This window comes from Eptesicus fuscus, chromosome 21 (assembly GCF_027574615.1).
Source record: "Eptesicus fuscus isolate TK198812 chromosome 21, DD_ASM_mEF_20220401, whole genome shotgun sequence".
Lineage (NCBI taxonomy): Eukaryota > Metazoa > Chordata > Mammalia > Chiroptera > Vespertilionidae > Eptesicus > Eptesicus fuscus.
The window spans coordinates 13,352,765-13,380,111 of NC_072493.1; the positions used below are offsets into that span (position 1 = coordinate 13,352,765).

The window sequence follows — 27,347 nt, forward strand, 5'->3', positions numbered from 1 at the left end:
GTAAAAAAAAGATCTCTTACCCTTTGAGACAGCATGGAGTGACCTGGAGAGTATTATGCTAAGCAAAATAAGCTATCAGAGAAAGACACGTATCACATGATCTCACTTATATGTGTAATCTAATGAACAAAATAAACTGATAAACAAAATAGATCCAGAGACACAGAAGCATGAAACAGACTGTCGAATCTCAGAGGGAAGGCAGAGCTGGGTAGGTGGGTGGGAAGAGATCAACCAAAGAACTTATATGCATACTAGTGGCCCAGTGCACAAAATTTGTGCACATTAAAAGGGAATTAATTAGAGGAAATATTTTAATATTGCTATTTGCCCTTTCTCTATACTAGAAGTGTCAGAGATGAAAGAAAATTAGTAAAATGTATATGAAAATCTCCCTCCTGTCAGCGTCTGGTGCATGCCATGGGACTCAGAGTCAAGTCCCCGCCCACCCACGTGTGCCTTGAAATCGCACAAGACTCAGACCCAGCCGGCCCCATCCCCGTCAAGCCCTGTAGGGCGGGAGGCACAGCCTCAGGTCCTCCGGCTCAGCATCGGGTGGGGGGCGCGGCCTCAGGTCCCCCAGCACAGCCTTAGGTCCCCTGGCCTGGTGCCGGGACGGGGGGCACGGCCTCAGGTTCCCCAGCATCAGTGCAGGGGGCGCAGCCTCAGATCCCCTGGCCTGATGCAAGGGTGCGAGGGCGTGAGGGCATGAGGATGTGATAACCATTTCCATATTAGCTCTTTATTATATAGGATATGCATAATCCAAGGACATAGACAATAGGGTGGAAACAGGCTATCAGCATAAAATATACAATTATATCATATCACATCATATCTTATCATACATCACATATAAAAACAAACTCTAAGGTGAAAAAACAAAGCTGCATATTTTTTATAAAAAATACAGGACCCTATTACTTCAGTATAGGGGAAAACTTCATAAATAAGACACAAAAAGCAAAAATCATAAGGAAAAATAAACTTGACTATGTTAAAATGAAAATTTTCTGCATGACAAAGATTAATGTAAATGTTCACTAGAATTTTTTAGTACAGAGAAATATAACAAAGAAAACAAGCAAACAAAAAGGCCTCTAATTTCACCATCAAGATTATCTCTTTGGACATTAAAAATAAAGTAACACTTATTACATGCCAGAAAATTCCAACAGTTAAAGTACAGAATAAAAGTGAAAATCTTTTTCCCCAAAGATAACCTCTGTGATTTTTTCACAGAAGAATTGTATGATGCATATAACAGCACTTCCATTTAACTGAAAAACATCCGTGTTTTATTGGTAAATAAAAAAGTGAATTGACAAATAATACATACGCTCTTATTCCCTTTTTTAAAAAAAGATATCTATGCCAAAACCGGTTTGGCTCAATGGATAGAGCGTCGGCCTGCGGACTGCAAGGTCCCGGGTTTGATTCCAGTCAAGGGCATGTACCTTGGTTGCGGGCACATCCCCGGTAGGGGGTGTGCAGGAGGCAGCTGATCGATGTTTCTCTCTCATCGATGTTTCTAACTGTCTATCTCTCTCCCTTCCTCTCTGTAAAAAAATCAATAAAATATATTTAAAAATAAAAGATATCTATGTGTATATGTTTCTATAAGCAACTGGAACAGTATGGAAGGAGGGAAAGGGAAAAACATTCTTTTGTTTTAAACACTTTTGTATTGTTTGAATTGTTAGAATGAGTACAATTTTGTTACTCAAATGTCTGTTATAAAAACAAGCAAGCAAACAAAAACAAGTAAAAAAATCTGCCATATATTGCTCTAGCTGGAGTATAGAAGGGGTATGTGCCCCCCCATCAAATTGAATATTATTTTTTAAAGGCAAGAAAGGTGTAAAACTGTGTAAGCCAATAAAGTTTTTCTTAGCTAACTTGTAAAATAAGGAAGTGCAAAGTAGTTTGGAAAAGAAAAAAATAAATCTGAAATATCTGTATCTATTTTCCACACAACAAACCATTATCTTTGGGTGGGGGTGGGAGGAAGATTTCAAGAGGAAGGAAAAATTAATATCCTCTTTATTCACTCATGTAATGTTTGACTGTTACTAACATGCACTAATTTTGATAAAGTTTAAATAGTAATTTTTATGCTGATGGGCGTGGCTCAGTGGTTGAGCATTGATCTATGAACCAGGAGGTCACGGTTAGATTCCCAGTCAGGGCACATGCCCAGGTTGCAGGCTGACCCCCAGTGGGGGGCGTGCAAGAGGCCGCCAACCAATGATTCTCTCTCATCACTGATGTTCTCTCTCTCTCTCTCTCTCTCCTCTCTCTCTCTCTCTCTCTCTCCTCCTCCCTCTCCCTTCCTCTCTGAAATCAATTTTTATAAATAGTAATTTTTAAATAAAATAAAACCAAGTTATTTCATATCGCACAAATAAAAAGTACTAGAAGCAAAAAAGGCAACTTTGTGTTACAATTAGAGTACAGGCTCTGAGATCAGAGTCCTGGGTTAATAAACCCTGGCTGCATCCCTTGGGGCTCTGCGACTTTGGAGTATGCACCCGCAGGGGTCCTCAAACTTTTTAAACAGGGGGCCAGTTCACTGTCCCTCAGACCTTTGGAGGGCCGGACTATAGTTTAAAAAAAAACTATAAACAAATTCCTATGCACTCTGCACATATATTATTTTGAAGTAAAAAAACCAAAACGACAAAAACACCCACATGTGGCCCGCGGGCCGTAGTTTGAGGACGCCTGGCCCAGAGTCTAAACCTAATTCTGTAAAATGGGAACAATAACAGTGTCCGCTTCAGAAGCTCTTTGGGAGATGAAATAATGCAAGGAAAGTATTAACACAGGGCTTGGCATTAATAATATATTTAGAAAGGGTAAAAGTTGAATTAGAAATGCTGATAACTTTCCCAACATTTCCATCCCTTAGACACTCAGAAAGCAACCTGTGTGAGTCAGACCCCAGGGCAAAGGTTAGGCCAGGAGTCACTCAACCAGGGTTACCTCTAGGACCAAGTCAGGGCTGGGGCCTTGGCCCAAGTGCTGAGCGATCGAATGCTATTCCTTTCACATCCGCTCCCTTTCTGAGTCTCTCTTCAAAGGAAGCTACGCATCCAGAAGGGTCCAAGAAATGGCCAAATTCTTAAGGCAGAGAGTGGACGAAGAGCATTTCACCCCAACCAGCCTGCCCTTCGTGCCTCCTCAATAGCACCCCGACCTCAAATGCCCTTCTCAGCACCTTCCTTTTCCCGCCAACACCCCTGTTGAGACTCAGTTTCCTTCCACTAGATCAGACACAATCCAGTTGTGTGTTCCGGCCGCAACGTCGAGTTAATCTTGTTTCTCTACTTCTCTCTCAATTCCTCGCCCTGCGGCCCAGACTCCCCGGTTACTTCAGTTCCTTCAATAACCCCCTCCGCCGCCTCTGGGCCCTCGCCTCCACCGCCCCCTCACCCCCGTGTCTACCTCAGGTTCCCTGACTCCGCCTCAGTTTCCTCCCCTCAGCCTCAGACCCCAGGCTCCCGGCCCGGCCCTACCGGGGTGCTCCAGGTTCAGCGCCCCCAGGCGGCAGATGCCCTCCTCGTCCAGATCCCACTGCTCCGCCATCCCCGCCCGCCCGCCGGGCCGTTCTGGTCCTCTCCGCTCACCTGTCGCCGCGCGCACGCGCCCGCCCGTCGCGCGCCAGGCCCCGCCCCTCGCCGCCAGGCCCCGCCCCTCGCCGCCAGGCCCCGCCCAGCGTCCTGGGCCCCGCCCTCGCCGCCAGGCCCCGCCCCTGTCCCGCCCCTCCCGCTCGTCGGGGGGCCGTTATTGCCTGGGTCACGCGCCCGCCCACCCGCCTGCTGCAGGAGTCCGAACCATGGTATGAAGTCCACTCTAGTGGGGGCACCAAACCCATTAAAACGGCGAATTTGGGGGCGGTGTGGTGGAGGATATGGTTGGTTACTGGCTCTGGGACATGCTGGGGGGGATATGGCCCCAGCTTTGAAGGGTCTGGGTGCTGGGTCTGAGAAATTGGAAGGATGCTCAAGTGTTCTAGCTTTGAGGATTTGGGGGACTCCAGGTCTGATGAGTGGGGGTGTGCTTCTTGACTGGGTGAAGGTCTTTTCATCTCAGCGCTTGTGGATGTTGACTGTGAGGCGCTAGGCAGTGGATGGGCAGGTAAACAGGCGGAGGGTGAGGGTACAGGGGGCGGGGGGAGGAGGGGATCCAGATCTGAAGTATTGGGAGGCAGCCCTCAGATTCTTGATGGGAAACATTGGGGAACGTGGCTCTGAAAAGTTAGAGCATGAGGTGGTTCTAGCTCTAGAAATTGATTTGGGGGAGAGGGATCAGTGTGGAAAAGAAAGATGCTCTTTGGGTTGGGGTGGAGGTGGCTGTAGAGCTAGTCTATTTCCTGAAGTCAGTCTGACAAGAGGCCTTTTGCGTTTAAGTACTACAGGCCCCAAAGTTTGCCGGTAATTAAGGGCTCTCCCCAAGCTGGGATAGTTCAGCACTAACCAGCCCCTGAGCAGTCTTGGGGAAGAAAACTCTGGAAAGAACAACCATATCCTTAACCCCTACCCTCACTACAGCAGGCACCTCTTGAGACCCCAGCCATGAATGAGGCATGTATATGTAAGAAGGAGGCAAACTCTTAACCGAGACCCTCTTGTCATCCTCTATTCTTAATAAGAAAGGAGGAACGGAGACCAGAACTGTGGCTCACCTTCAAGGAGCAGGTTTTCTTTAGCATCTAAAATTTGCACACTCAAAGCACAGTTCACCGAGCTCTCAACCATCCAGTCACCTTTAAGGAGAACAGAAAGCAAAGTCAAGGAGTCCTTGCATATTTATGCTTTCTGGTCTAGGTGAGGCCCTTAGTTACTCTCAGCTGATCATATTACCCATATTTAGAAGGGTCAGGACTCAAAAGCCTAGATTAACTGATTAGCTTGGCTTTTCCAGTTCAGCTTCTGAGTCATGACACCATTTTACAATTTGTAATTCTCTTTAAGTCCCCTTTAACTCTTCTAGCCTCAAATGTGACATACATAACTAGAGGCCCGGTGTACGAAATTCGTGCATGGGGTTGGGGGTCCATCAGCCCAGCCTGCACTCTCTCCAATCTGGGACCCCTTGAGGGATGTCTGACTGCCTGTTTACTGGGATCGGGCCTAAACGGGCAGTCAGACATCCCTCTCACAATCCAGGACTGCTGGCTCCCAACTGCTCTCCCCTGCAGACCTGGTCGCCCCCAACTGCCCTCCACTGCTGGCCTGGTCTCCCCCAACTGCCCTCCTGTGGTGGTCCAGTCACCCCTAACTGCCCTGCTGGCCTGATTGCCCATAACTGCCCTCCCCTGCAGGCCTGGTCCCCCACCCCCAACTGCCCTCCCCTGCAGGCCTGGTCCCCCACAACTATCCTCCACTGCAGGCCTGTCCCCCCCAACTGCCCTCCCCTGCAGTCCTGGTACTCCCCAATTGCCCTCTACTGCTGACCTGGTCTCCTCCAACTGCCCTCCTCTGCCGGCCCGGTCACCCCTAACTGCCCTCCCCTGCAGGCCTAGTCCCCCACAACTGCCCTCCCTTGCAGGCCTGGGTCCCCCCCAACTACCCTCCCCTGCAGGCCTGGGTCCCCCCCAACTCCCCTCCCCTGCAGGCCTGGATCTCCCCCCCGCCCCAACTGCCCTCCCTTGCTGGCCTATTCTCCCCCAACTGCCCTCCTCTGCTGGCCTGGTCACCCCCAACTACCCTTCTCTGCTGGCCTGGTTACCCCTAACTTCCCACAACTGCCCTCCCCTGCAGGCCATCTTGTGGTGGCCATCTTGTGTCCACATGGGGCAGCCATCTTTGACCACATGGGGGCAGCCATCTTGTGTCTTGGTGTGACAGTCAATTTGCATATTACTCTTTTATTAGATAGGATTGTTCTTCTTTATATCTGAATATTGAGACCAGGCTGCTTATAAGAGAAAAGAACCCCGCACCTTTCTTTGTTGCAAGCATTTATTTTCCTTCCTCAGTCAAAATTGGAGATTCAGGGTTTTGTTGGAGAAATGGACTTTTCCTCTCTTAGGCAACCACCTCTTACTTTAACACTCTTTCTTCCCACCAACATTTTAATGCAAATTTTGAAACATTCAGAAAGGTTGAATGAATTGTGCAGTGAACATTTTACAACCACCATCTACAATGAACATTTTGCTGTATTTGTTTTAGTACATGTTCATCTATCTATTCCTCTATTAATCCATTTTATTTTTATTAATTTCAAAATAAGTTGTAATATCAGTACATTGTATCCCAATTACTTCAGCATGCATAATTTTTACCTAGAATTCAATATTGTTTTATGGTTCTTTTTTAGGTCAAATTTTATATACTATTTACCACTTCTGTGAACATTTGTCTGTGAGTTTTTGTGTGGACACACATAGGTTTTCATTTCTCTTGAGTTTATACCTAGAAGTGGAATTCTTGGGTCATATAGTAACTCCATGTTTAACATTTTGAGGAACCAGAAAACTGTTTTCCAGAGCCAGCTGCACCATTTTATACTCACACCAGTATATGAGAGTTTCAATTTCTCCAATCTTTATCAACACTTATTATTACCTATTGTTTTGATTCAGGCCATTCTAGTGGGTGTGAGGTGCTATCTCATTGTGAATTTTGTGTGTTTTCCTGATGGCTAATAATGTTAAGTACCTTTACACATGATGTTGGCCATTTATGTATCTTTGGAGAAATGTATATTTAGATTCTTTACCCACTTTTAAATTTAGTTATTCGTCTATTATTGAGTTGTAAGAGTTCTTTTTTAATATATTTTTATTGATTTCAGAGAGGAAGGGAGAGGGAGAGCTAGAAACATCAATGATGAGAGAGAATCATTAATTGGCTGCCTCCTGCACACCCCACACTGGGGATCGAGCTCACAACTTGGGCATGTGCCCTTGACCGGAATCAAACCCAAGACCCTTCAGTCCAGCGGTGGCCAACCTTTCGGACATCATGGACCACCAGTGGTCTGCGGACCACCAGTTGGTGACCGCTGCTTCAGTCCACAGGCCAACGCTCTATCCACTGAACCAAACCAGCTACTTCCCAGTACCATTTTTTGAAAAGGCTATTCTTTTAATTGAATTGTCTTGGCTACCTTTTCAAAATTTAATTAACCTTAAATGTAAGGGTTTATTTCTGGACTCTTAATTCTATTCCACTTTTCATACATCTATCCTAATACCAGTAGCACACCATCTTGATTATTGTAACTTTGTAATAAGTTTTGAAAGCGGAAAAGTGTGAATCCTCAAATTTTGTTCTCCTTTTTCAAGATTGTTTTGACTACTCTGGGCCCTTTGTATTTCCATAAGAATTTTAACATCAGCTTGTCAATTTTTACAAAAAAAAAAAAAAGACACCTAGAATTTTCATAGGGATTATATTCAATCTGTAGATCAATTTGGGGAATATTACCATCTTAACAATATTAAGTCAACCAATCCATAAGCATGGGATTTTTTTTTTTACATTTATTTGGGTCTTTTAAAATTTCTTTTAACAATGTTTTGAAGTCTCCAGAGTGTAAGTATTATACTTCTTTTGTTAAACGTATTCCTAAATATTTTGTACTTCTAAGAGGTGTTAGGTAGGTACAGTTGGATGTGCACTGAGCTGCAGTGTGGCTTGTTGGGTCAGTGATTGTGGAGATAAAGTAACACCTTTTGATACTATTGTGAATAGAATTGTTTTCTTAATTTTATTTTTGGGTTGTTGATTGCTAGTATACAGTTGATTTCTTTTTATGTTGATTAACCTTGTTGAACTCATTCTAACAATTTCTTAGTGAAATTTTTAGGCTTTTCTATATGAAAAAACATGTCCTCTGCAAATTGAGATAGTTTTACTTTCTCCTTTCCAATATGGATGCTTTTTATTTCTTTTCTTGCATAGCTCTCTTTTCATTCCCCTTTAGGAGGAGCCTGGCATGCCTCACGAGTCAGCAGAGGATTTGTTTCATTTCAACGTTGGGGGCTGGCATTTCTCAGTTCCCAGAAGCAAACTTGCTCAATTCCCAGACTCCCTGTTGTGGAAAGAGGCTTCAGCTTTGACTTCTTTGGAAAACCAGAGGCTGTTTATTGACAGAGATGGTTCCACATTTAGGCACGTGCACTATTACCTCTACACCTCCAAACTCTCCTTCTCCAGTTGCGCAGAACTGAACCTGCTCTATGAGCAAGCACTGGGTTTGCAGCTGATGCCTTTGCTACAGGTAAGATACTCTTCTCTTCCAGGAGTGGTGATCAGTAAACATAGGCCTTACATCACTAAGTGTTGTTTTGTATTTTGGTTGCTAAGATGACCCTCTTAATGGGGAAGTGTGATGAGTAAGTTAAAGTAATAATACACTGAGAATGCATGTTCTGAATAAAGGATTTCATCCTCATTCTGCTTAATCTATACCAGCAGCCAACATGGACCCAGAATGAGACTTACCACTTCCTGAGAGTATGCTCTTGACTCTTGAAACCCTATTTTAAGCTTCTCCTGTTTTTGTTGTTGAATTTTAAAAGGTGAAAACTTTACAAATTGTAGGGTTTGTTATATACACTGTGTCTGAGATTTAAAATCGAAAAGATTGATCAAGAGTAGTACTTCTCATTTTGCCTGTTAGGTCCACAACATTTACAGCAAAGCGGAAAGTCCTCCAAACTGCATAATCTTTCCTTTGCCTTCACTTCTCTGTTTTCCAAGACTCCTTGTTTTCTCATTGTGAGTAATAGCTTTAAATGCCTTTACTTATAACCATTAAAGTATCACCAAAGACCATTGCCTTTTTTCTTAAATTTTCTCCAAATTACAGAAATCATTTCTGTGGCTTATCTTTAGTATATTTCTAATTTTTGAACAATGACATTTTTGAAAAAAATATATGTTTTTATTGATTTTTAGAGAAAGAGGAAGGGAGAGGGATAGAGAGATAGAAACATCAATGAGAGAGAAACATTGATCTGCTGCCTCTTGCACACCCCCTGCTGGGGATCAAGCCTGAAACCTAGGCATGTGTCTTGACTGTGAATCAAACCAGTGACCTCTTGTTTCATGGGTTGACACTCAACCACTGAGCCTCACCGGCTAGGCTGCAATCACTTTTTTTTTTTTTATCCTGGAAGATGACTGGGAAGGACCCTTAGCTAGTCTTCAGATTAATCCCACCATCTGGACAAGGTGTTACTTACTTTATCTCCACAATCACTGACCCAACAAGCCACACTGCAGCTCAGTGCACATCCAACTGTGCCTCCCCAACACCTCTTAGAAGAAAATTGAGGTAGACCATGCATGTCTGGGTCACGTAGGAATGAGAACATTTATAATGTATATTTTTATAGGAACTCCTTACTAAATAATTAAATGTTTTCTCTTAAAAGTTATTATATATTTAGACATCAAAATGCTTAACATACTCTAGTGCAAGTGGTTGTAGTATCCTTTTCAAGCTACCCACCTGAATTTTAAAAATTTTCAACTACCCCAAGAATGGACTACTAGAATTGCTTACAAGTGGCTTCAAAATCATTTAAATGGCCTGGCATGTCAAGATTGCTGATGACTCTATAACAAGGCACCGATTTGTGGGGAAAAGGAAGAAGCCACTTGTTCACTGCAGAAAACCAAAGAGACAAAGGCAATTTTTTTTTTAAGAACCATTTTTAAATCACATAAGCCTGTAATACAAACATTTATCAAACCCTTTAACGCCTTTGCTGTCTTCACTTCCCAAATTGAGACTGAAAACAACTTCTAAATGGGAGGTAACCACTCAGAGGCCAATGAGTTGGTCCAATTCCAAAACTCCAAATTGTGTGCGGTAGAGTATTCAAAGAATCATGTGGATTGGCCTTTCTAAAACAGACCGTAAAACAAGTGCTTATGTTTTGGAAATGGTGTTTTCAAAAATAATAAACATTTAGGTTGGCACAACCGAAGCTGTATTTATTCACTGAAGCTGAGTGTAAATACAGCTGGAGAATGAACAGTCATCAAGCAAATCAACAGCCTCACACATTTCCATCACTTTCCTCACTAAGGCCTGTTCAGAGACTCAGTTTCTTGCCTAAATGTACAAACAATTGCTTGGAGAAAATGGAGCTTGCCAATTCTTAGTCTAAAGACTCTTCTCAGGCAGCACAACTTAATGCATTCAGCCAGTATTTACTGAAAGCATTCTACCACACTACCTCCCAGATTTTAGTGTCTCCATTTTGCATGTGAGGAGCCTGAGGCTTTGAGAGGTTACATGACAAGTGGGAGGCAGCTGGTTATTCCTATAAGCTTTAAGGATAAAAGGAGATGATACAATAAAAATATAATGTGAGCTACACATGTAATTTTAAATTTTCTAGTAGCCACATTTAAAAAAATAAAAAAGCAGGTGATATTAATTTTAACAATATATTTTTATTTAACCCAATATATTTAAAATTAGAGGCCCAGTGCACAAATTTGTGCACAGGTGGGGTCCCTCAGCCTAGCCAGCGAATGGGGCCAATCAGGGCTGTCTTGCCCAGTCCTGATCAGGGCCGGTTGGGACCGGCCAGCTGGTGGGAAGGACTTCAGGAGGTTGGCTGTGGGAGCACACTGACCACCAGGGGGCAGCTCCTGCATTGAGCGTCTGCCCCCTGGTGGTCAGTGCGCGTCATAGCGACCGTTCGACCCATCGTTCAGTTGTTTGGTCATTCGGTTGCTTAGGCTTTTATATATATAGATACTATCATTTCAACATGTAATCAAAATATTAAAATTGATATATTTTATATTTTTGTACTAAGTCTTTAAAATCTGATGTGTGCTTTATACTTATGACATATCTCAGACGGTCACATTAGCCTCATGTGGCTAATGGCTACCACATTAGACAGCACATAACTAAACTGTCCTAAACAGTTGGTGTTCTTCACTGTAGAGTCCTTCAGATTTAGCCCCTAACAATAAAAAGGGGACCTTGCCTCCCATTAACTGAAGTTCCCATGCACTCAACAGGTGGAGAATCCAACTCAGGATTATCTGTAACATGGTAGGCTTTGTTGGGAAGCCATGAGAAGGAGCCAACAATCAGAATGAGATGAGAAGCTTCTAGAAGACAGGCATCTGGGTTTACATTGCTCTGCTCTCCACTCCTCATCCCTGCACAACTGCAACCCTTATCTCTCTACCAATCCCCACTCACCTGCCTATCCCATCTTCCCCCAGCCTGTAGCTTTGGCCTCGAAGGGCACACTTGATACCTATTATTGCCTTGATTTTAAATGTGACATTTATTGTGAATTGAGCAGCAATCACAGATCAAGCACTAGAGATATAAGAATGAATCATGCCCTGACCGGTTTGGCTCAGTGGATAGAGCGTCGGCCTGCAGACTGAAGGGTCCCAGGTTCAATTCCAGTTAAGGGCATGTACCTTGGTTGCGGGTAGGGGGTGTGCAGGAGGCAGCTGACCAATGTTTCTCTCTCATCGATGTTTCTAACTCTCTATCCCTCTCCCTCTCTGTAAAAAAATCAATAAAAATATATTTTAAAAAAAGAATGAATCATATAGTCATACAATGTCAGGCAGAAGTAAGTGCCATGAAGAATAGAGCAGTGTGCCTGGCCGACATGGCTCAATGGTCGAGCGTTGACCTGTGAACCAGGAGGTCATAGTTCGATTCCTGGTCAGGGCACATGCCCTGGTTGCAGGCTCAATCCCCAGTGTGGGGTGTGCAAGAGGCAGCTGACCAAAGATTCTCTTCATTGGTGTTTCCCTCTCTCCCTCTCCCTTCCTCTCTGAAATCAATAAAAATATATATTTTTTAAAAGAGTAGAGCAACAGCCCATATCAGAGCATCAGGCATCTCTGAGCACTGCTGCTCCTTTGGAAAACTTCCATTAAGTCCCAAAGCTCTGCCAGCAGTGCATTTGTCAGCCATCTTTTGGCAATCACCCCCCCACACACACACACACACACACTGCTCCTGTGCCATCAGTCTTATGTTGCTTCTGATTGACTTGTTTTTCATTACTATCTAGGCCAAAAACAACATTAATTATCCTTGTGCTAGCAATTAGCCATCTGAATTCAAATCTGTATTTTCTTTAAAGAAATCTTCTAATAACTTTCTGGATCATATGAAGAATAAAAATTCTAGAAGTAATATTCAGGCAGATAGAAGTGGCATCGAAGTCCATAGAAGACCAACCGCACACTCTATGGCAACTTCAGTTAGCAAAGGCAAAGGACAGCTGGGAGTCTAGCTCTGTGAAGTACCCTCCCTCCCTCCCTCCCTCCCTCCCTCCCTCCCTTCTCCTCCTCCCTTCCTCCTCTCCCTCCCTTCCTTCCTTTTTTCTTTCTTTCCTCCCCCCTCCCTCCCTCCCTTCCTTCCTTTATTCCTTCCTTTCCTCCCTTCTCCCTTTAGAGTTTTGTGGCATTTATGTCACTGATGATGGGGTGGGGATGAAATAATGGTGAGAGATGAAGGTGGAAAGGTAGTTTGGATTCTGACCACTAAGAGAAATGAAATTGAACTTAACATTATTTCCTTTAATCCCTACAACACTACCTCCCAGATTTTACTATTTCCAATTTGCATGTGAGGAGCCTGAGGCTTAGAGCGGTTAAGTGACAAGAAGGAGGCAGCTGGTTAAGAGCAGTGGTTAAGAACATGGGCTCTAGAATCTTGGGTTCCATTCCCAGCATCTCCACTTACTTGGGGCACTAAATACTCTTTCTCTTCCTGGGCCTTGTTTCCCATTTGCTAAATGGGACTGATAGTGCTAGATCCTACTTCGTGGGTCGGGGATACATTAGGAGGATTTAGTTTAAAAGTGCCTGGGCAATAAATGTTAGCTTTTAAGGGACAGTGTCAAGACTCAAACCCCAGTCCTTCCACAAGTCCACCAGCCACCCTAAATGGGGAAGCCTCACTCTGGTCCCCACGCTTTGCAGATCTTAAGTAGTTATGTGGGTGCAATTTATAGCCATAGCCACCAGAGGGCTCTTCTCAAATCTCGGGATTTCCATGAACAATTTCACAAGCCTCACCTGGGTAGACAGGAATTAAAAGCAGGTTCTTTTATTAGTTTCATACTGAATCTGAGGTTTTCTATCCATTATGTGGCCCTTAGAGGAAAAAACTGGCCATGTGATGCCTTTGCAGGATGACTTTTCCAGCTATATCCAAAAATGTCTTAAGAAATTTTTCTTCTAAGCTAGGGACAGAAAAAAATGGGCTTGATGTTATGATAACCTGCCCCTTGAGCAGGACATTTGAGGGAGAATGGGTTCCTGAGTTCAGGTGGTATGAAGACACACAGCCCCCCTGCCTGGGCTTCAGCTCTGCCTAGCTGGGTGCTCCACTCCCGCCTCAGCCCACCCCTGGTCACCTGATCCTTGAAGTGGAAGACTGCTTGGGCAAGTCACAAATCCTTTGACCACAACTGACGCATCAGCAAAATCGGAATGCAAACACCACATCTGCCTCCCAGAGCTGTGTTGGCATAAATGAGCGAATGGGTGTGAGCACTTTGAACAACGTACCCCGTGCCACCTCCATTTCCCTAGTTAGTCCAGGTTCCATGGTTAGGAGGAGCACAAACAAGCAGAGCACAACAATTTTAACAGGTCAGAAGGGTTTTTGAACTCTTAAGGGGAAACGATAACAGAAAATCTCAAGTTTTTGATAGTTAAGTAGGAGTTATGCTTCAGATTGTGTAAAATAGATAACTATTAATCCACGTAAATTATAATCCAAAAATTATTTCAAAAATCAGGAGAGAAATCATCATTGAGATTTTTAATATCAGCATGTCATCTTACAGACCTAAATTTGTACATATTTGTGTGATTGACTCTATTCCAAAACATTTATCAAAGTAAGTCATGTACTATTTTTTCTGGCATTTTACCCTAGAGCCGGTGGATAATTATTTGGTTTAGAATTTCCATCTTCTTTATCCAAGACTCTAGATAATCTGAAGGAAGGGAAACACCATCTACGCGTGCGGCCTGCAGACATACCTGTTGCCGAGAGAGCATCTCTGAACTACTGGCGAACGTGGAAGTGTATCAGCAAACCCTCGGAATTTCCTATAAAAAGCCCAGCCTTCACAGGTATAATCACAGGCTGACCCTCCCGAAGCCCCCACCAGCTTCCCTTCTCATCCTAACAGAAGTGGCCTCCATCCAGAGAGTACCCTGATTTCTGAACGAGTTCTGAATGACTTCTCTATCTCACTGTCATCTTCTTGGATCTTGTACCCTGTCCCATGCCCTCTCCATGGCTGCTCACCCACTGGCAGCAAACCTCCTCCTCCACATTCATTCCTCTGCATATCGGTTTCACTCGGGCAGAGCTGGGCGGAATTCCACGCTTCCTAGTAGCCCGGGAACTCCACCTCCTTTCAAGTCACTCTCACCACCACACAAGGAATGTCCCCAAGTGTTCCCTGTCTGATGTGTGCCTTGCAGGATGGATTAGCCTAACTGAGACACCAAACAACCACTCACGATTATGGATGGGTTTGGGGCTTCCAGGAGAGTCAAAAGGATCTATTTTTACCTGTAGGTCACAATGGTTGGTTTGATCAATTGGAAAGAACCAAATAGATAACCAATGTGAATTTAATAACTTTGGATACATAAGCCAAAATTTTATAACATGTCCCACTGCCCTTCACTAGAGAAAAACTAGATGTCCATGCCCTGCTCCCCCCACACTCCTGCCAAACCTTAGGGTTACATCTAAATACAGAGGAAGGAGGCACCAGGCAGGGACCATCTCCTGGGTGGATCTTTTCAGCTTCCTCTGGGACCCCTGGGTCAGTGAGAGTCCTGGTGGCCTCTAGGAGGTGGTGACACCCTTTGCCCGTTCTCCTCCAGGCCTACATGATAAGGCACCTTTGGGGCTCATGGACACACCACTGCTAGACACGGAAGAGGAAGTGCACTACTGCTTCCTGCCCCTAGACCTAGTGGCCAAGTATCCAAGCCTGGTGACTGAGGACAACCTGCTGTGGCTGGCTGAGACTGTGGCCCTGATCGAGTGCGAGTGCAGCGAGTTCCGGTTCATTGGTGATTGCTCTATGGCGGGAAGAGGGCAACAGTGGGGGTCGGGGTGGGAGGAGGGGGGTGGACTGATAGAGAGCATCCACTCCTCCCCACATAGAGGCCCAGCTTGGTGCTTAGGACCTCAGGGGCTTCCCTGGGCAGAGGTGGAGGGGGCATGACAAAGCCTTTGGGGAGGCGAGCAGAATCCCAGCTTTAGACTCCTTCTTGCCTCAGGGCTATTTTGTTCCTTGTTCACTGGGGATGGCCTGGGTGTAAGGGACTGCAGCAGTGTCAGGGACCACAAGAGGTGGTGTGAAGGGCAAGGCCCTGAGCTGGACTCCAAGGTCAGCTACTCACCTTGTTCTGCCCTTATGTATCCAAGTGGGCTCCAGGCCTTGGTTCCTCTCACCAAGGAACCGAACCCTAGGTTCATCAAATGACGAAATAGGGGTATTTCAAAGGATGGCCCCTACCTGCTCTCACTTCCATTAAATAAGAATAAAAGGGAAGGAAGGTGGATGGTGAGAGTTTCCCCAGAGTCCTTGTAGAATTATCCACCTGAATTAGTGACCTAAGGAGGGGTGAGATCTTCAACCCTGGACAGAAGAGAGCCTCCCTCCCCCCACTGCCCTAGGACAAGCTCTGGTGGGGGTGTGAACTGAATGCCCCTTTGATTCTAAGATGCTGCTGCCACCTAGATGAATAGGGCAGGAAACACCCAATTGTACTACGGGCCCAAAGCCTGAAACCCCAGCCATCATATTCATAGCCACCTGGAAAGTTGTGATGTGCTTCTGAGTCTCCAAGTTGATTCACACAGGGCTTTAGCGTGGGCTGCATCTCTGCCTCCTACACTGCAGTCCAGGCAGGGACAGACTGCAAGTGCCACCTGCCAGCCCAGGCTCAGCTGGGCCCTTCCTCTCTAAGCAGCAAGACAACTGCCTTTTGGAATGACCTGCTCTTGGGTCAAGACTCACAGGGTAAGTCTCAGTGCCAATGTGCTCACCAGGAGGTCCTGGCTTGGGAGCCCCAGGCCAGGCCGTGGGAGACCACACCCATGGCCTCCACTACAGGAAGACAAAGTAATTTGTGGTCTTTCACCTTGAAAACCACAGACTTAAAGCTAATCTAACCAGGTATGTTTAAAAAACGTTTCAGAACAAGGAGAACCTAGGATAAGTTGCAGCACGAAACACCTGTCAAAACCTGGACCTTCAGTTAAATTAGAAATTACTTCATTAACTCATTTGGTTTTCCTTTGCTTTTCAAGTGAATTTTCTTCGCTCACAGAAGATTTTACTACCAGATAATTTCTCCAATATCGATGTGTTAGAAGCAGAAGTGGAAATTCTGGAAATCCCTGCACTCACTGAAGCCGTGAGGTTGTACCGGATGAACATGGGTATGTCACCCGGGGAAACGTGCCCTCCCCTTCACACTCGGGTGGTCAGGCTTGCGCTGGAAAAGCCAAGAACAAACATTTCCCCTCCCACAACCTCTTTGGGCTTTGGCTGGCTGTGCAAGAAGCAGGTGTTTGGGCTCAGAATCAAGAGGAGGAATGTCCATCTGAAGCCCCGTGTGGCCTCTGTTCAGCCTCCCCACTGAGGGTGGATGGCTTACAGCCAACAGGGGCTGGAGGTAGCCCAGCTCAGCCTAGATGGGGAAACCAGGCCAGAATGTCCTAGGAAGGAGGCTGGGCCTGATGGCAGACTTCCCGGGGGCCAGGCAGGTCTGCTCTGCTTGTGCAAGTGGAGAGACACTGGAAGCTTAGAGCACCCACCTGCCACTCCCGAATTTTGTTTTCCAGGCATGGTGCGGGGTGGGAAATGCTTAAGCAAATTCCTCACTAGTGCTTCAGTGTTCCCACCCACCTCCAAATTCCCTTGTCCCCTATTTCGAAACCCCTGGCTGCTGTGTCTGTTTCTGCCCTGACCTGACACTTCCTGACCCTGACCCAGTCAGGCCTTCATGCTCCTGGTGCTACTTCACTCCAGCTTGCTCCTCCCCTCACGGTTCTTATTTGCTTTTCGTCCCACTCTGCAATTCCTGCACATCCATTGAAGTTTCTGTGCATGTTTCAGGAGCTGGCTGCTTCAGTGTGGCCTCAGCAGGCGTTTGGAGAATGTATGGAGCCAAGCATGTGTGAAGTGAGGTCTGCACACCACCAGACATTTATCCCATGGGAATGGGCCTTTCCCTGTGTTCAGGTCCAGCTCTCCCAGCCTCCCTCCTGGCAGATTAATTCCTATCCTATTTGGGGGCCATGGCTTTCCAACCTGAGATAAGCCTGGAGGCCTGCAATTAGTCGATTTAGAGGGCTCAGCTAAACTAGGTCAAGATCAGCTCCAAAAGGGTGACTGTGTGTGTGTGTGTGTCCAGGCTTACTGTCCTACAGGTAACACCAGATTCCCAGCAGGTCTCGGGGGGCCTGTCCCAGGCTCTAACAATCCACTGAAGGGGGTATGTGACTTCAAACCCCTCCCCCAAGGGCTTCTGTTCCTCAGAGAACTCGGGTCACTGAGGGATGGTGGAGAGGTGCCTACTCCACAAGAGCTGTGTGAAGGTGGGCTCTGTAAGCCGCGGCAGTCCCCCAACGCAGTGTGGGCTTTGCCTTTATAAAGCACCGCACCTAAGGGAAACGCTGCAGTAGCCCTGGAGCCAGGCTCTGCTCCTGTCCTGCTTTGCAGTTTCGGACAAGGTGCTTCGTTAGCCTCTCAGCTGTGATGTGAGGCTAGCACTACCCCTCTTGTGGGATTGCTGTTGGGATTGGAGAGGATCCATGAAAATCACCAGGCAGCTTGCCCATCAGCCCACTGTGGCCACTGTAGACTGTGCATTGTGCCCACTGCAGGAGAACAAGGTCCTGCCCGTGAGCCAGCAACCCAAATGCCCACCTGAAAGTAACAACACCTACTGTGTCTTTGGGGGAAATTCTGCCCAGAAGGGAGACAGCGTGAATCGGGAAGCTGGAGCACACCTTGGGTTCTGTGCTATGGCTGCTGAACTCTCCCCTGGCCGGTTACCGGAGAGGTTCCTGCAGAGGCAGGGCCAGGTGGCTGCCGCGCCCCAAATTCTGAACTCCAAATGTTAGTGATGCAGCAGATTTCTCTCTTCTCCCCACTCCCTCCCAACTAACAGTTTTGACCTCTAAACCTGACTCAGAAATGAAAAACTATACTGATTTTGAGAAGATCCAGACCTGGGCTGTGCAAGGAAGTAAGCTGGTTCTAAACCTCTTCAGTACTATTTCAAAGCAGCAGGAAGGAGAGCCAAAGGTCCCGATATAGGTATGACTATGAGGGGTCTAGGAGTCACCCTTTCTCCCGGCACAGGTGGCTGTTCCCGGACCTCCTGTCCTCCCCCAAGCCCGGGGAAGGGGGGCCGTGCAGCCGGCCTGGAGTCTGTGAAGCCGCTGTACATGATGGCCCTGGGTGTGCTGGTCAAGTACCCAGACTCCGCACTGGGGCAGCTCCGCATAGAGAGCACGCTGGACGGAACTAGACTGTACATCACGGGGAATGGGGTTCTCTTCCAGCACGTCAGGTAAGGCCCCCCTCAGCACAGCTCAGCCCCTCAGGGTGGGCTTTGCCTTTCCCTAGGAAACACCTGGGCCCCGCCAGCCAGAGGGAGGAAGTGTCCTTAGGGGCAAACCCATCATCTTAGCCACTCCCACCACCATCACTGAACCCCAGCCTCAGAGGGGAGGGCTGGTGTCAAGGTGCCAAGGTTCCCAAACTGGCCCCTATCTCTGTTCTCTGCAAACCATGGCTCTGGTTCTGGCCCTAAGCTAGGTCTGAGGTGACCAAGCCACAGTCACAACCCTCAGGATGCTAAGTGTTACCGACCCCCCCCCCAATGCAGATCCTCCTACAAAGGTCCTCCCCCCAATCCTTCAGAGGTTCACTGGACACACAGAGAGGCCAGAGCTAGGGATGAGTCTCCCCGAAGTAAGGCAAGGCAGGCTTCACAGAGGAGGTGATACCTGGCCTTTGCCTTAAGGAATGAGCTCAGAATGTCTCCATTAGTACAGGGGCATGGATTCCAATTCTGCTTTATAGGAGGAGAGCTGAGATTCGGAGTGGGACTTTTTTTTTCTTTTAACTTTTACCCGAGGATATGTTTTTATTGATTTTTAGAAAGACAGAGAAGGAGGGAGGAAGGGAGGGAGGGAGGGAGGGAGGGAGAGAGAGGAGGGAGGGAGAGAGAGAGAAGAGAGAGAGAAGGAGAGAGAGAGAGAGAGAGAGGGAGGAGAGAGGGGGGGGGAGAAAGAAACATCAATCAGTTGCCTTTTTGTATGTGCCCCAACAGGGGATTGAACCTGCAACCTAAGTATGTGCCCTAACAGGGATCGAACCGTTAGGTGTTTGGTGTAAGTAAGGGGCAATGCTCTAACTAACAGAGCCACCTGGCCAAGGTGGAGCAATTCTTTTAGGTTCACAAAATACATTGGTACCAAAACTAAAGATAGAAGTAGGTTTTTCTGAGTGCCGGAGAGATCAGCCAACCCTCAATGCTATCCTATCCCAATATCGTTGTTGTGGGCCTTTGTAGCCCACCCCTATGTCCCAGAAGACACAGACAAGCACCTCTGGATGCAGGGGGTTGATGTTCAGACTTTCTTGGGCACACAGGGTACTAGTCAACTACCAAGTCCGTGGCAGGTTACCACATGATGACTGGATGTCTTGGGCAGATACTTAGGAGGATAGGAAAGCTGTGGCTGGGCCCTGGCCTGGCTTTTCAACCTGAGATAAGGCCTGGAGGCTTGCAATTAGTCGATTTAGACTAGAGGGCTCAGCTAAACTAGGTCAAGATCAGCTCCAAAAGGGTGACTGTGTGTGACTAGCTTACTGTCTTACAGATAACACCAGATTCCCAGTTAAATCAAGGAAATGATGTTAGTGGTGCAGGACTGGGGCTCTCTGTGACAGACCTCTCCCCTGGGCAGGAACTGGCTGGGGACTTGCCGGCTGCCCCTGACCGAAACCATTTCTGAGGTATATGAGCTCTGTGCCTTCCTGGACAAGAGGGACATCACCTATGAGCCAATGAAAGTGGCTCTGAAGACTCATCTGGAACCGAGGACTCTGGCACCCATGGATGTGCTCAGTAAATGAAGAAGCTTCTTGTTTTGAATTTAGCATCAGGGGAGGGTCTGGAGGATCAGAGGGGAAAGATGGGGCTGGCCAGGGCCAAGAACTGTACATGGAAAAAGAAAGGAAAGCCAGACCGACCAACATCTGTGGGCTGTGCCTAAAGGGAAACTTTCATGGGAAGTGACCCTTCTTACCCCATGCCCACAAGTAGCCTCGGGCAGTACAGACTGGGCAGTTGAGACTGACCCAGTACGGGGCTGCACGGACCCCGAGGCATGCCTGCTCCAGCACTGGGTGCTGACATGTGCTCATCCATCCTCACTGCCATCCAGGGAGAAACAGTCCCTGAGTCTATTTAATCAATGAGGCAGAGGCTCAGGGGAGTAACTTGCTCAAATTCTAGAGTTAGATCATGACTGAGCTGGAGTGAAGTCTGAGTCCAAAGACAGAGTTGTTCTCACCATCTGCCTATAACCTCCTATTAACAAAAGTTTTTCTGGTCAAGTTTAGTCTGTATATTGTCATTCTGCAGCATGCAATATTTGTTGAGCACCTACCATATACCAAGACAAAAGTAGACACTGGGTGTACAAAAGTGACCAAAACAAATGCAGGCCTTATCTTCACAGAGCTCACAATCTAATTATGTATCTCTTACCCCTTACCTAATTATAATCTAGTTATATACCTATCGCTCATTACAAAGCTCAATAGAAACTGGTTCCCAAATATCTAGTCATCCCCAGAAGAAAGCCCCATTCTCCAGACATGTCTAGAGGCCTGTTCTCTAAAGAAGTGTCAGTGAACTGATGAGAGCAGGCGCTATGACATTCACCAAACCATAAGCGCAAACATAACCAGGGACTCCTAGCTCCAGTCAAAGTAACCACATGAAAAGCTTCCTACCCAGGGCACACCCAGCCGGAAACCAGAGGCAGGTAGCAATGTGAGTAGACATGAACCTCAGTTCAGCTTTCTTGAGAGAGGTGGGTCAGGGGAGGAGGAGCAATGCCCTTGGGGTTACGATTCCAAAGGGCTTACCTGTCCCATCCCAAGTCCCTGGCTTGGAAACCAGGAAACGAGAGGGTGAGCCGCAGGAAGCCCTGAGTAGCCGAGAAGGTTGGTGTCAGGGATTCCAGCTGCTTCTCAGAGTAGGCAACACAGTATGACTGGTGAAGATATTGAGTCTTAACATGCAATACACTGTTGACCAAAATTTACCTTCTGGCCTAAGTGGTATGTCCTCTCTCATTGGTTTCCTTAGATGAGGAGTGGATGGCAGAGATTACTGTGTATTCCCCTCAACAGATCATCAAGGTTTATGTTGGAAGCCACTGGTATGCAACCACCCTGCAGACCCTGCTGAAGGTACTGCTGCCCCAGGCTTCTGTAGCTGAGCAGCTTTGGAACCGGTCTCCTGACCCTTACATAGCCTTCAGCACCTGCTTAGAGCAAGGACCTTCTGCCTGCTCTTTCCATAGGAACAGCTGGGAAGGCCCTCAGGAGTCTGGGTAGGGAGGAGGCCAGGCTGAGGGGCCTGGACTAAGAAAGAGGGAGGGTGGGGTTCCAGATGCCTCAAGAGGGTGGTCTAGGAACCAGAAAAACTTGAAGCAAAGACGATGTGCTTCTTCCTAGATGCTCTGCTCCCCAGTATGGCTCTCTGTGGCCAACAGATCCCAAAGCCTCTGTTCTAGAATGGTCGGGAAAATGAAGCTAGAAAAGACTGATCTGCTTTACTAAAGACCTAGCCCTTTGACTAACAGATTAACCATCTGGTGTCCAATCCCTTACAGTATCCAGAACTGCTGTCCAACCCTCAGAGAGCGTACTGGATCACGTATGGACAGACCCTGCTGATCCACGGAGATGGCCAAATGTTTCGACACGTTCTCAACTTCCTGAGACTTGGAAAACTGTTCTTACCATCTGAATTTAAGTAAGCGAAGGAAGGACAGTGCACGATGAAACCCCATTCCTCTGTATCAAAGGAAACAGGTCTGCAGCCTTCAGGGAGGGGGGTCTAGTAGTTCCAACATGTGAACTGCTGTTGGAGGCAGCAGCTCTGCAGGCCTGTGCCCCACCCACACTCGCACCAGCTGCCCAGTCCGACATCTCCTTGTCGTCCGCAGGGAGTGGCCCCTTTTCTGCCAGGAGGTGGAGGAATACCACATCCCATCCCTCTCAGAAGCCCTTGCCCAGTGTGAGGCGTACAAGTAAGGGGACTTTGCACCAGGCCCCACATTCTGGAGTTTGTTCCTTTATATTCCTCATGGGAATCCAGTTTTAAGTCCCACTTCCCAGTAGGACCTGTTCTTGGGATTAAGGGGGTGGGGCAGGCCAGGATTGGGCATTGACTTACGCCAAAACCCTTTAGACGTCCCTTCTCCCCTACTGTCCAGAGTTCACTCTCAGCCAGCCTGCCCGACAGGGCAATGGGCTAGAAGCTTCTGCTCACTAACCAATCCTCCTTGGAGTCTGCAGGTCATGGACCCAGGAGAAGGAATCTGAAAATGAAGAAGCTTTTCCCATCAGGAGGTTGCATGTGGTGACGGAAGGGCCCGAGTCGCTGGTGGAGTTTGGTAGAGATGCCAAAGAAGTAAGGCCCAGCCCTCTTTAGTTTAGTGGTGTCCTCAAAGGACACTCCCACAAAGCTCAGGGCAGGCTTTGCTACTGGGGGGCAGAGCAGAGTGGTGCAGCTAGCATAGTAACTGGCTTCTGAACCTGGACAGACGCACAGGGCACATTGGCTGCTGTGGCCTGGGATGCTGATATGTCCCTTTGGAGTTGAGAGGCCCCTGGGCTGACACCACCCCACTCAGACTAAGCAAAGCTCCTTGGTGGACCATGTGGGGGATGGGAACATCCTGGGTGAGCAAGTAAAGTCTCGGAGGCCCAGCTTATTAGACCTGGGGAGGCTCCAATGTGGAAACACAACATGCCCAGAGCTGTTCTGCCCTCCCTCCCCAGACCATAGCCTGCATGCCTGGGGACTTCCAGGACTGCAATGACAGGACTCCCTGGAACAAGGCCAAGGGGACCCTGGCCAGGTCCAGCCAAATGGAGGAGGCTGAGCAGTACTCCAGGACCATCCAGATGTCCTTGTGCCGAGGTGCCAAGCGGGCAGGCAATCCCAGCACATACTCCCACTGTTCCAGCCTATGTGCCAACCCCAGACACTGGGGGGCCTGCCCTGAAAGTCCCCCCAAAAAGAAGTCCACCACAGTCAACGTCACACAGAAATGTGAAACCAGAGACCCTCCTGTCACACCCATGCAAAAACTCATCTCCTTGGTCAGGGAATGGGACATGGTCAATTGCAAACAATGGGAATTCCAGCCTCTGCCGGCTCCTCTGAACAGTGCCTTGGAGGAGGCCACCCTGCAGCTCCCCTCGGGGAGTGAGGCTGCTTCCCAGCCCAGTACCTCAACTTCCTGGAAAGGTCATTCCACAGCCTCAGAGAAGGACCCAGGTCTGCAGGCAGGGGCTGGAGCTGGAGCCAAAGACAAAGGGCCAGAGCCAACGTTTAAACCATACTTCCCCGCAAAAAGAGCCGTCACCCTGAAGGACTGGGGCAAGCAAAAGTCAAAGGAGAGAGGTGAGTCCAGCTCTGTGCCAAGCAGCAGATACCGATAGTGACTAACACAGAGGCATGGCTTGAGGGGCCGAGAAACCACATAAAGCGTTTGGGAAGGGGGCGCCTATGAAATCATGGAGCACAGAGGCGGCTGGGGCGAGACTCAACAGAGGAAGGAAGAGAAGCCTTGGTGCTGTGGAAGCAGGTCATCAGTCTAGCTGGAGGCCAGGCTTCACCTAGAGCAGTGATGGCGAACCTCTGACATGCGTGTCAACACTAAATATTTAGTTTTTGGTTTATTAAATACAATTATATATAACAATTATACATTTATGTTATTTAAACTATAAATATCGCGAAATAATGTTTTTTCCTCAAAGTGACACACTACCCGAGTTATGCTCAGTTTTTTGGCGAAGTTTGACACACCAAGCTCAAAAGGTTGCCCATCACTGACCTAGAGGCAGATAAGACTGAAGACAAAGTAATCAGAACAGGTCTTGTGGCCCAAGTTCAGGACCTGGCACTTTGCTCTGATCCTAAGGGGAGTGGGCAGCCATTGCAGCATTTTAAACAAGGGAGTAAAATAAATTAAAAATGGTCGGCCAGTGTGGCTAACTGGTTGAGCGTCAACCTATGAACCAGAGGGTCATGGCTCGGATTCCTGCTCGGCACATGCCCGGGTTGCAGGCTCGATCCCCAGTAGGGAGAGAGCAGGAGGTAGCCGATCAATGATTCTCTCATCATTGATGTTTCTATGTCTCTCGCCCTTTCCCTTCTCTGAAATCAACAAAAAAATTATTTAAAAACAAACAAGGGAGCAGTCAGGTGTGCATTCAGAAAGCTGGCTCCAGAAGTTAGAGTGGGGAGTCATTCTAGATGAAACAGGCTAGACAGTTCGGGGGCAGAAGGGGATTAAGGATTGGGTCAGAGGGGTCAGGTTTCTAGCTTGGGTGACTGCAAGGAAGTGGATGGCTACTGAGGTGGGATGGACAGGGCAGCGAGCTGGAGTACGAGGTGTGCTGTGTCTGGGGGAGAGGTGCAGAGCACAGGTGCCAAGGATGGCCATGATGGGCTGCTTCCTCTGCTCTGTCAAACACTCTTTTCAGAGTGGACATACATCAAAGGCTCGTCCAAAAAGCTCCTCCCATTTTATAACTACCAAGGTCCCCAGTCCCCAGCTGGGTTATCATCGGCCTTATTTGATACCAGTCTCAGTTCAGCAGCGAAATTTGGAGAGTTCCTTGGAGTCCTGCAATTTAGGATTTGGCTTGCCATGATTCCAGGGCAACGTAGAGAGGAGAGCCAGGACAGCCCCCTGCCAACCCAGGGTGCCACTTCCGAGAAGCTGGAGGCAGCAGCTGCGGGAAGGTTGGGGTGACTGACTGTATTCCAGAGGTCCCTCCCTGCTTGAGCTCTGAGGTGGCTTAAGAACCCTCCCCCCCACACACTTTTTCAGAAAGCCCTGACCCTGAGCAGCCTCTGCCTGAGGCCAGTGACGTAGGCAGCGCAGGGGTCATCCTCAAGGTGAGCCACCCCCCTGTGGTGGGCAGCGATGGCTCCTGCATGTTCTTTGAGGACAGCATCGTCTACACCACACAGATGGACATCCTGAGGCACACACTGCCCTCAGCCAGCCCCCTGCCCCGAGGTGAGGATGTCCAAGGCCGAGCCCCCCGAGGGTCCTCCAGGGGGAGTATCCCTCAGAAGCCCTTCCACAGGCTGCCTCTAAGGCCCTAGATGTGGGCAGAAGGGGCCACATCTACTCTCTCCTCTTAGAGGTGACCTTCCTGAGTTTCTCTCTGTCCTGGGAAGAGATGTTTTATGCACAGAAATGTCACCGCTTCCTGACTGACATCATCCTGGATTCCATCAGACAAAAGGACCCCAAAGCCATCACAGCCAAGGTGGTCTCCCTGGCCAACCGACTGTGGGTATGTACACGACAGGTTCCCTCTCCTCCTGTCCCCTGACCCCACAATAAGTGGGGAGTAGGCCAGGGACAGAAGGGTGGCAAGAGGAACCGGGACAGGAAGACAAGGAAATGTCATTTGGACCAAGCCTTGGCCAAGGCAGTGTGGGGTGACGGTGCCCCCTGGTCCCTGCAGCTACTGCAGGCCCAAGGGAGCCCAGCTGTGCATCCCACTCTGAGGGGCTGAGAGCAAATACGTCAGGCAGCTACCCCGGCCCTGCCTGACGGTGGGCTCTCCTGGCAGACCTTGCACATCAGCCCCAAGCAGTTTGTGGTGGATCTGCTGGCCATCACCGGCTTCAAGAATGACCGGCATACCCAGGAACGCCTGCACAGCTGGGTGGAGGTGAGAGCCACCTGCACCCCACTGGGATGCAGGATGCCTCAGAGGGGCACTGTGTCTTGCTTCCCAGAAGGCAAGGTGGACAACTAGACCTCAGGTCCCTGGGTCCAGTGGGGGGTGGGGAGGAAGGACAGCTGAAGTTACCCAGTCCAGAGTGGTCAAAAAGCAGTATTCAGGCTACTTGGTTTTGTAGCTTTCCTCCAATGATACTAATTTTGCCTTCATCACCAACAATAGCCACTCTCAGGGAAGCACATCATACAAGCCCAAGACTTTGGGATGCTGAAATCAGAGAAACTATTGGGAGTCAGACCTTTTCAACAGGTGATACCAACTTCGCCTGCTTAACCATAATGTCACCACTTTTGTACATTCCTTTTATACCTAAGCTGCTTTAAAGCATTTTTATATGGAAAAAGAAAATGTTCAGTAAGGGCAAAGAAATGACCCAGGGTTTTGTTTTTTGATTCCTTAAAATGATTGTAGGCTTCAAAGTTTATATTTAACATTGTAGGTGAAAAAGATTTAGCTAATTTCTCTTTAATCTGGTATTTCTGTAATCAAGTACATTATTCTAACACCTTTACCACACACTCACTAGTGCCAAATTATCAGGCCTCTGGTGTCATTAGAAAGGTGAAATCAGCATCTACAGCTAGAAAGTGGGAAAATAGGGGCATTTTTGGACCCTCTGGTCAGTTCCCTGATAGCCACTCTTAGCCACAGCCCTGTAAGATGTCCGTAGGTAGAAATGAGCCCAAGAGCATTGAAGTTTCCCAACAACTGGCCTTACCCTGCCCCTGCCCAGCCGGGAAGACCTGCCCACACAGAACTAGAGCAGGCAACTGGACAGGAAATCAGGGATAAGAATGACCTTCCTTTCCAGCTCACACTGCCTTTCGCCAGGAAATACGGCTGCTGCGTGAACCTGCTCATCCAGAGGGGCCTGTCTAGGTCTGTCTCTTACTCCATCCTGGGCAAGTACTTACAAGAGGGCTAGGGTACCCAGAGACACTACCCCCACATGTCCCGGGCTTCCAAGACTCATTTGAACCAAGGATGTCCCAGAATGCATGTATCAGTCTATTTTTTATTATAAACAAATAAAAGAGTAAATAACAAGTCAAAGTCCTCAGAACCCTCTCTGAAATGCCAAAAACCTAACAACCAGTGAAATAAGTTTAGACAACAAATCTAACTGAAAGCTATTCCAAAGGCACTGAGTCAATATAACCAAACTGACCCAGGTAAGAAGGGGCTGGGCCTGGGGAGCCAGGGCAGGCAACAGTAAGGGCCCAAGAGGATTGCCCCTTAG

At 47.8% G+C, this 27,347-nt stretch overlaps 2 protein-coding genes across 2 annotated transcripts in view; one reads left to right on the plus strand and one right to left on the minus strand.

The window, feature by feature from the left end:
- LRRC36 (leucine rich repeat containing 36) overlaps nt 1-3,588 on the minus strand; it is a 45,489-nt gene extending 41,901 nt beyond the window's left edge. Inside the window, exon 1 of the mRNA XM_008139902.3 lies at nt 3,519-3,588. Coding sequence (XP_008138124.2) covers nt 3,519-3,588 — 70 coding nt within the window. The remainder of the gene's footprint in view (nt 1-3,518) is intronic.
- Nucleotides 3,589-6,679: 3,091 nt separating this feature from the next.
- KCTD19 (potassium channel tetramerization domain containing 19) lies at nt 6,680-27,148 on the plus strand. Its single transcript, XM_028143107.2, has 16 exons — nt 6,680-6,694; nt 7,939-8,235; nt 13,961-14,111; nt 14,880-15,071; nt 16,318-16,449; nt 18,380-18,590; nt 19,996-20,156; nt 21,408-21,511; nt 21,937-22,079; nt 22,273-22,356; nt 22,625-22,739; nt 23,111-23,738; nt 25,177-25,368; nt 25,497-25,651; nt 25,934-26,035; nt 26,919-27,148. The coding sequence occupies exons 1-16, from the start codon at nt 6,680-6,682 to the stop codon at nt 27,030-27,032; spliced, it is 2,796 nt and encodes a 931-aa protein (XP_027998908.2). The 3' UTR covers nt 27,033-27,148.
- The last annotated feature ends 199 nt before the right edge of the window (nt 27,149-27,347 follow it).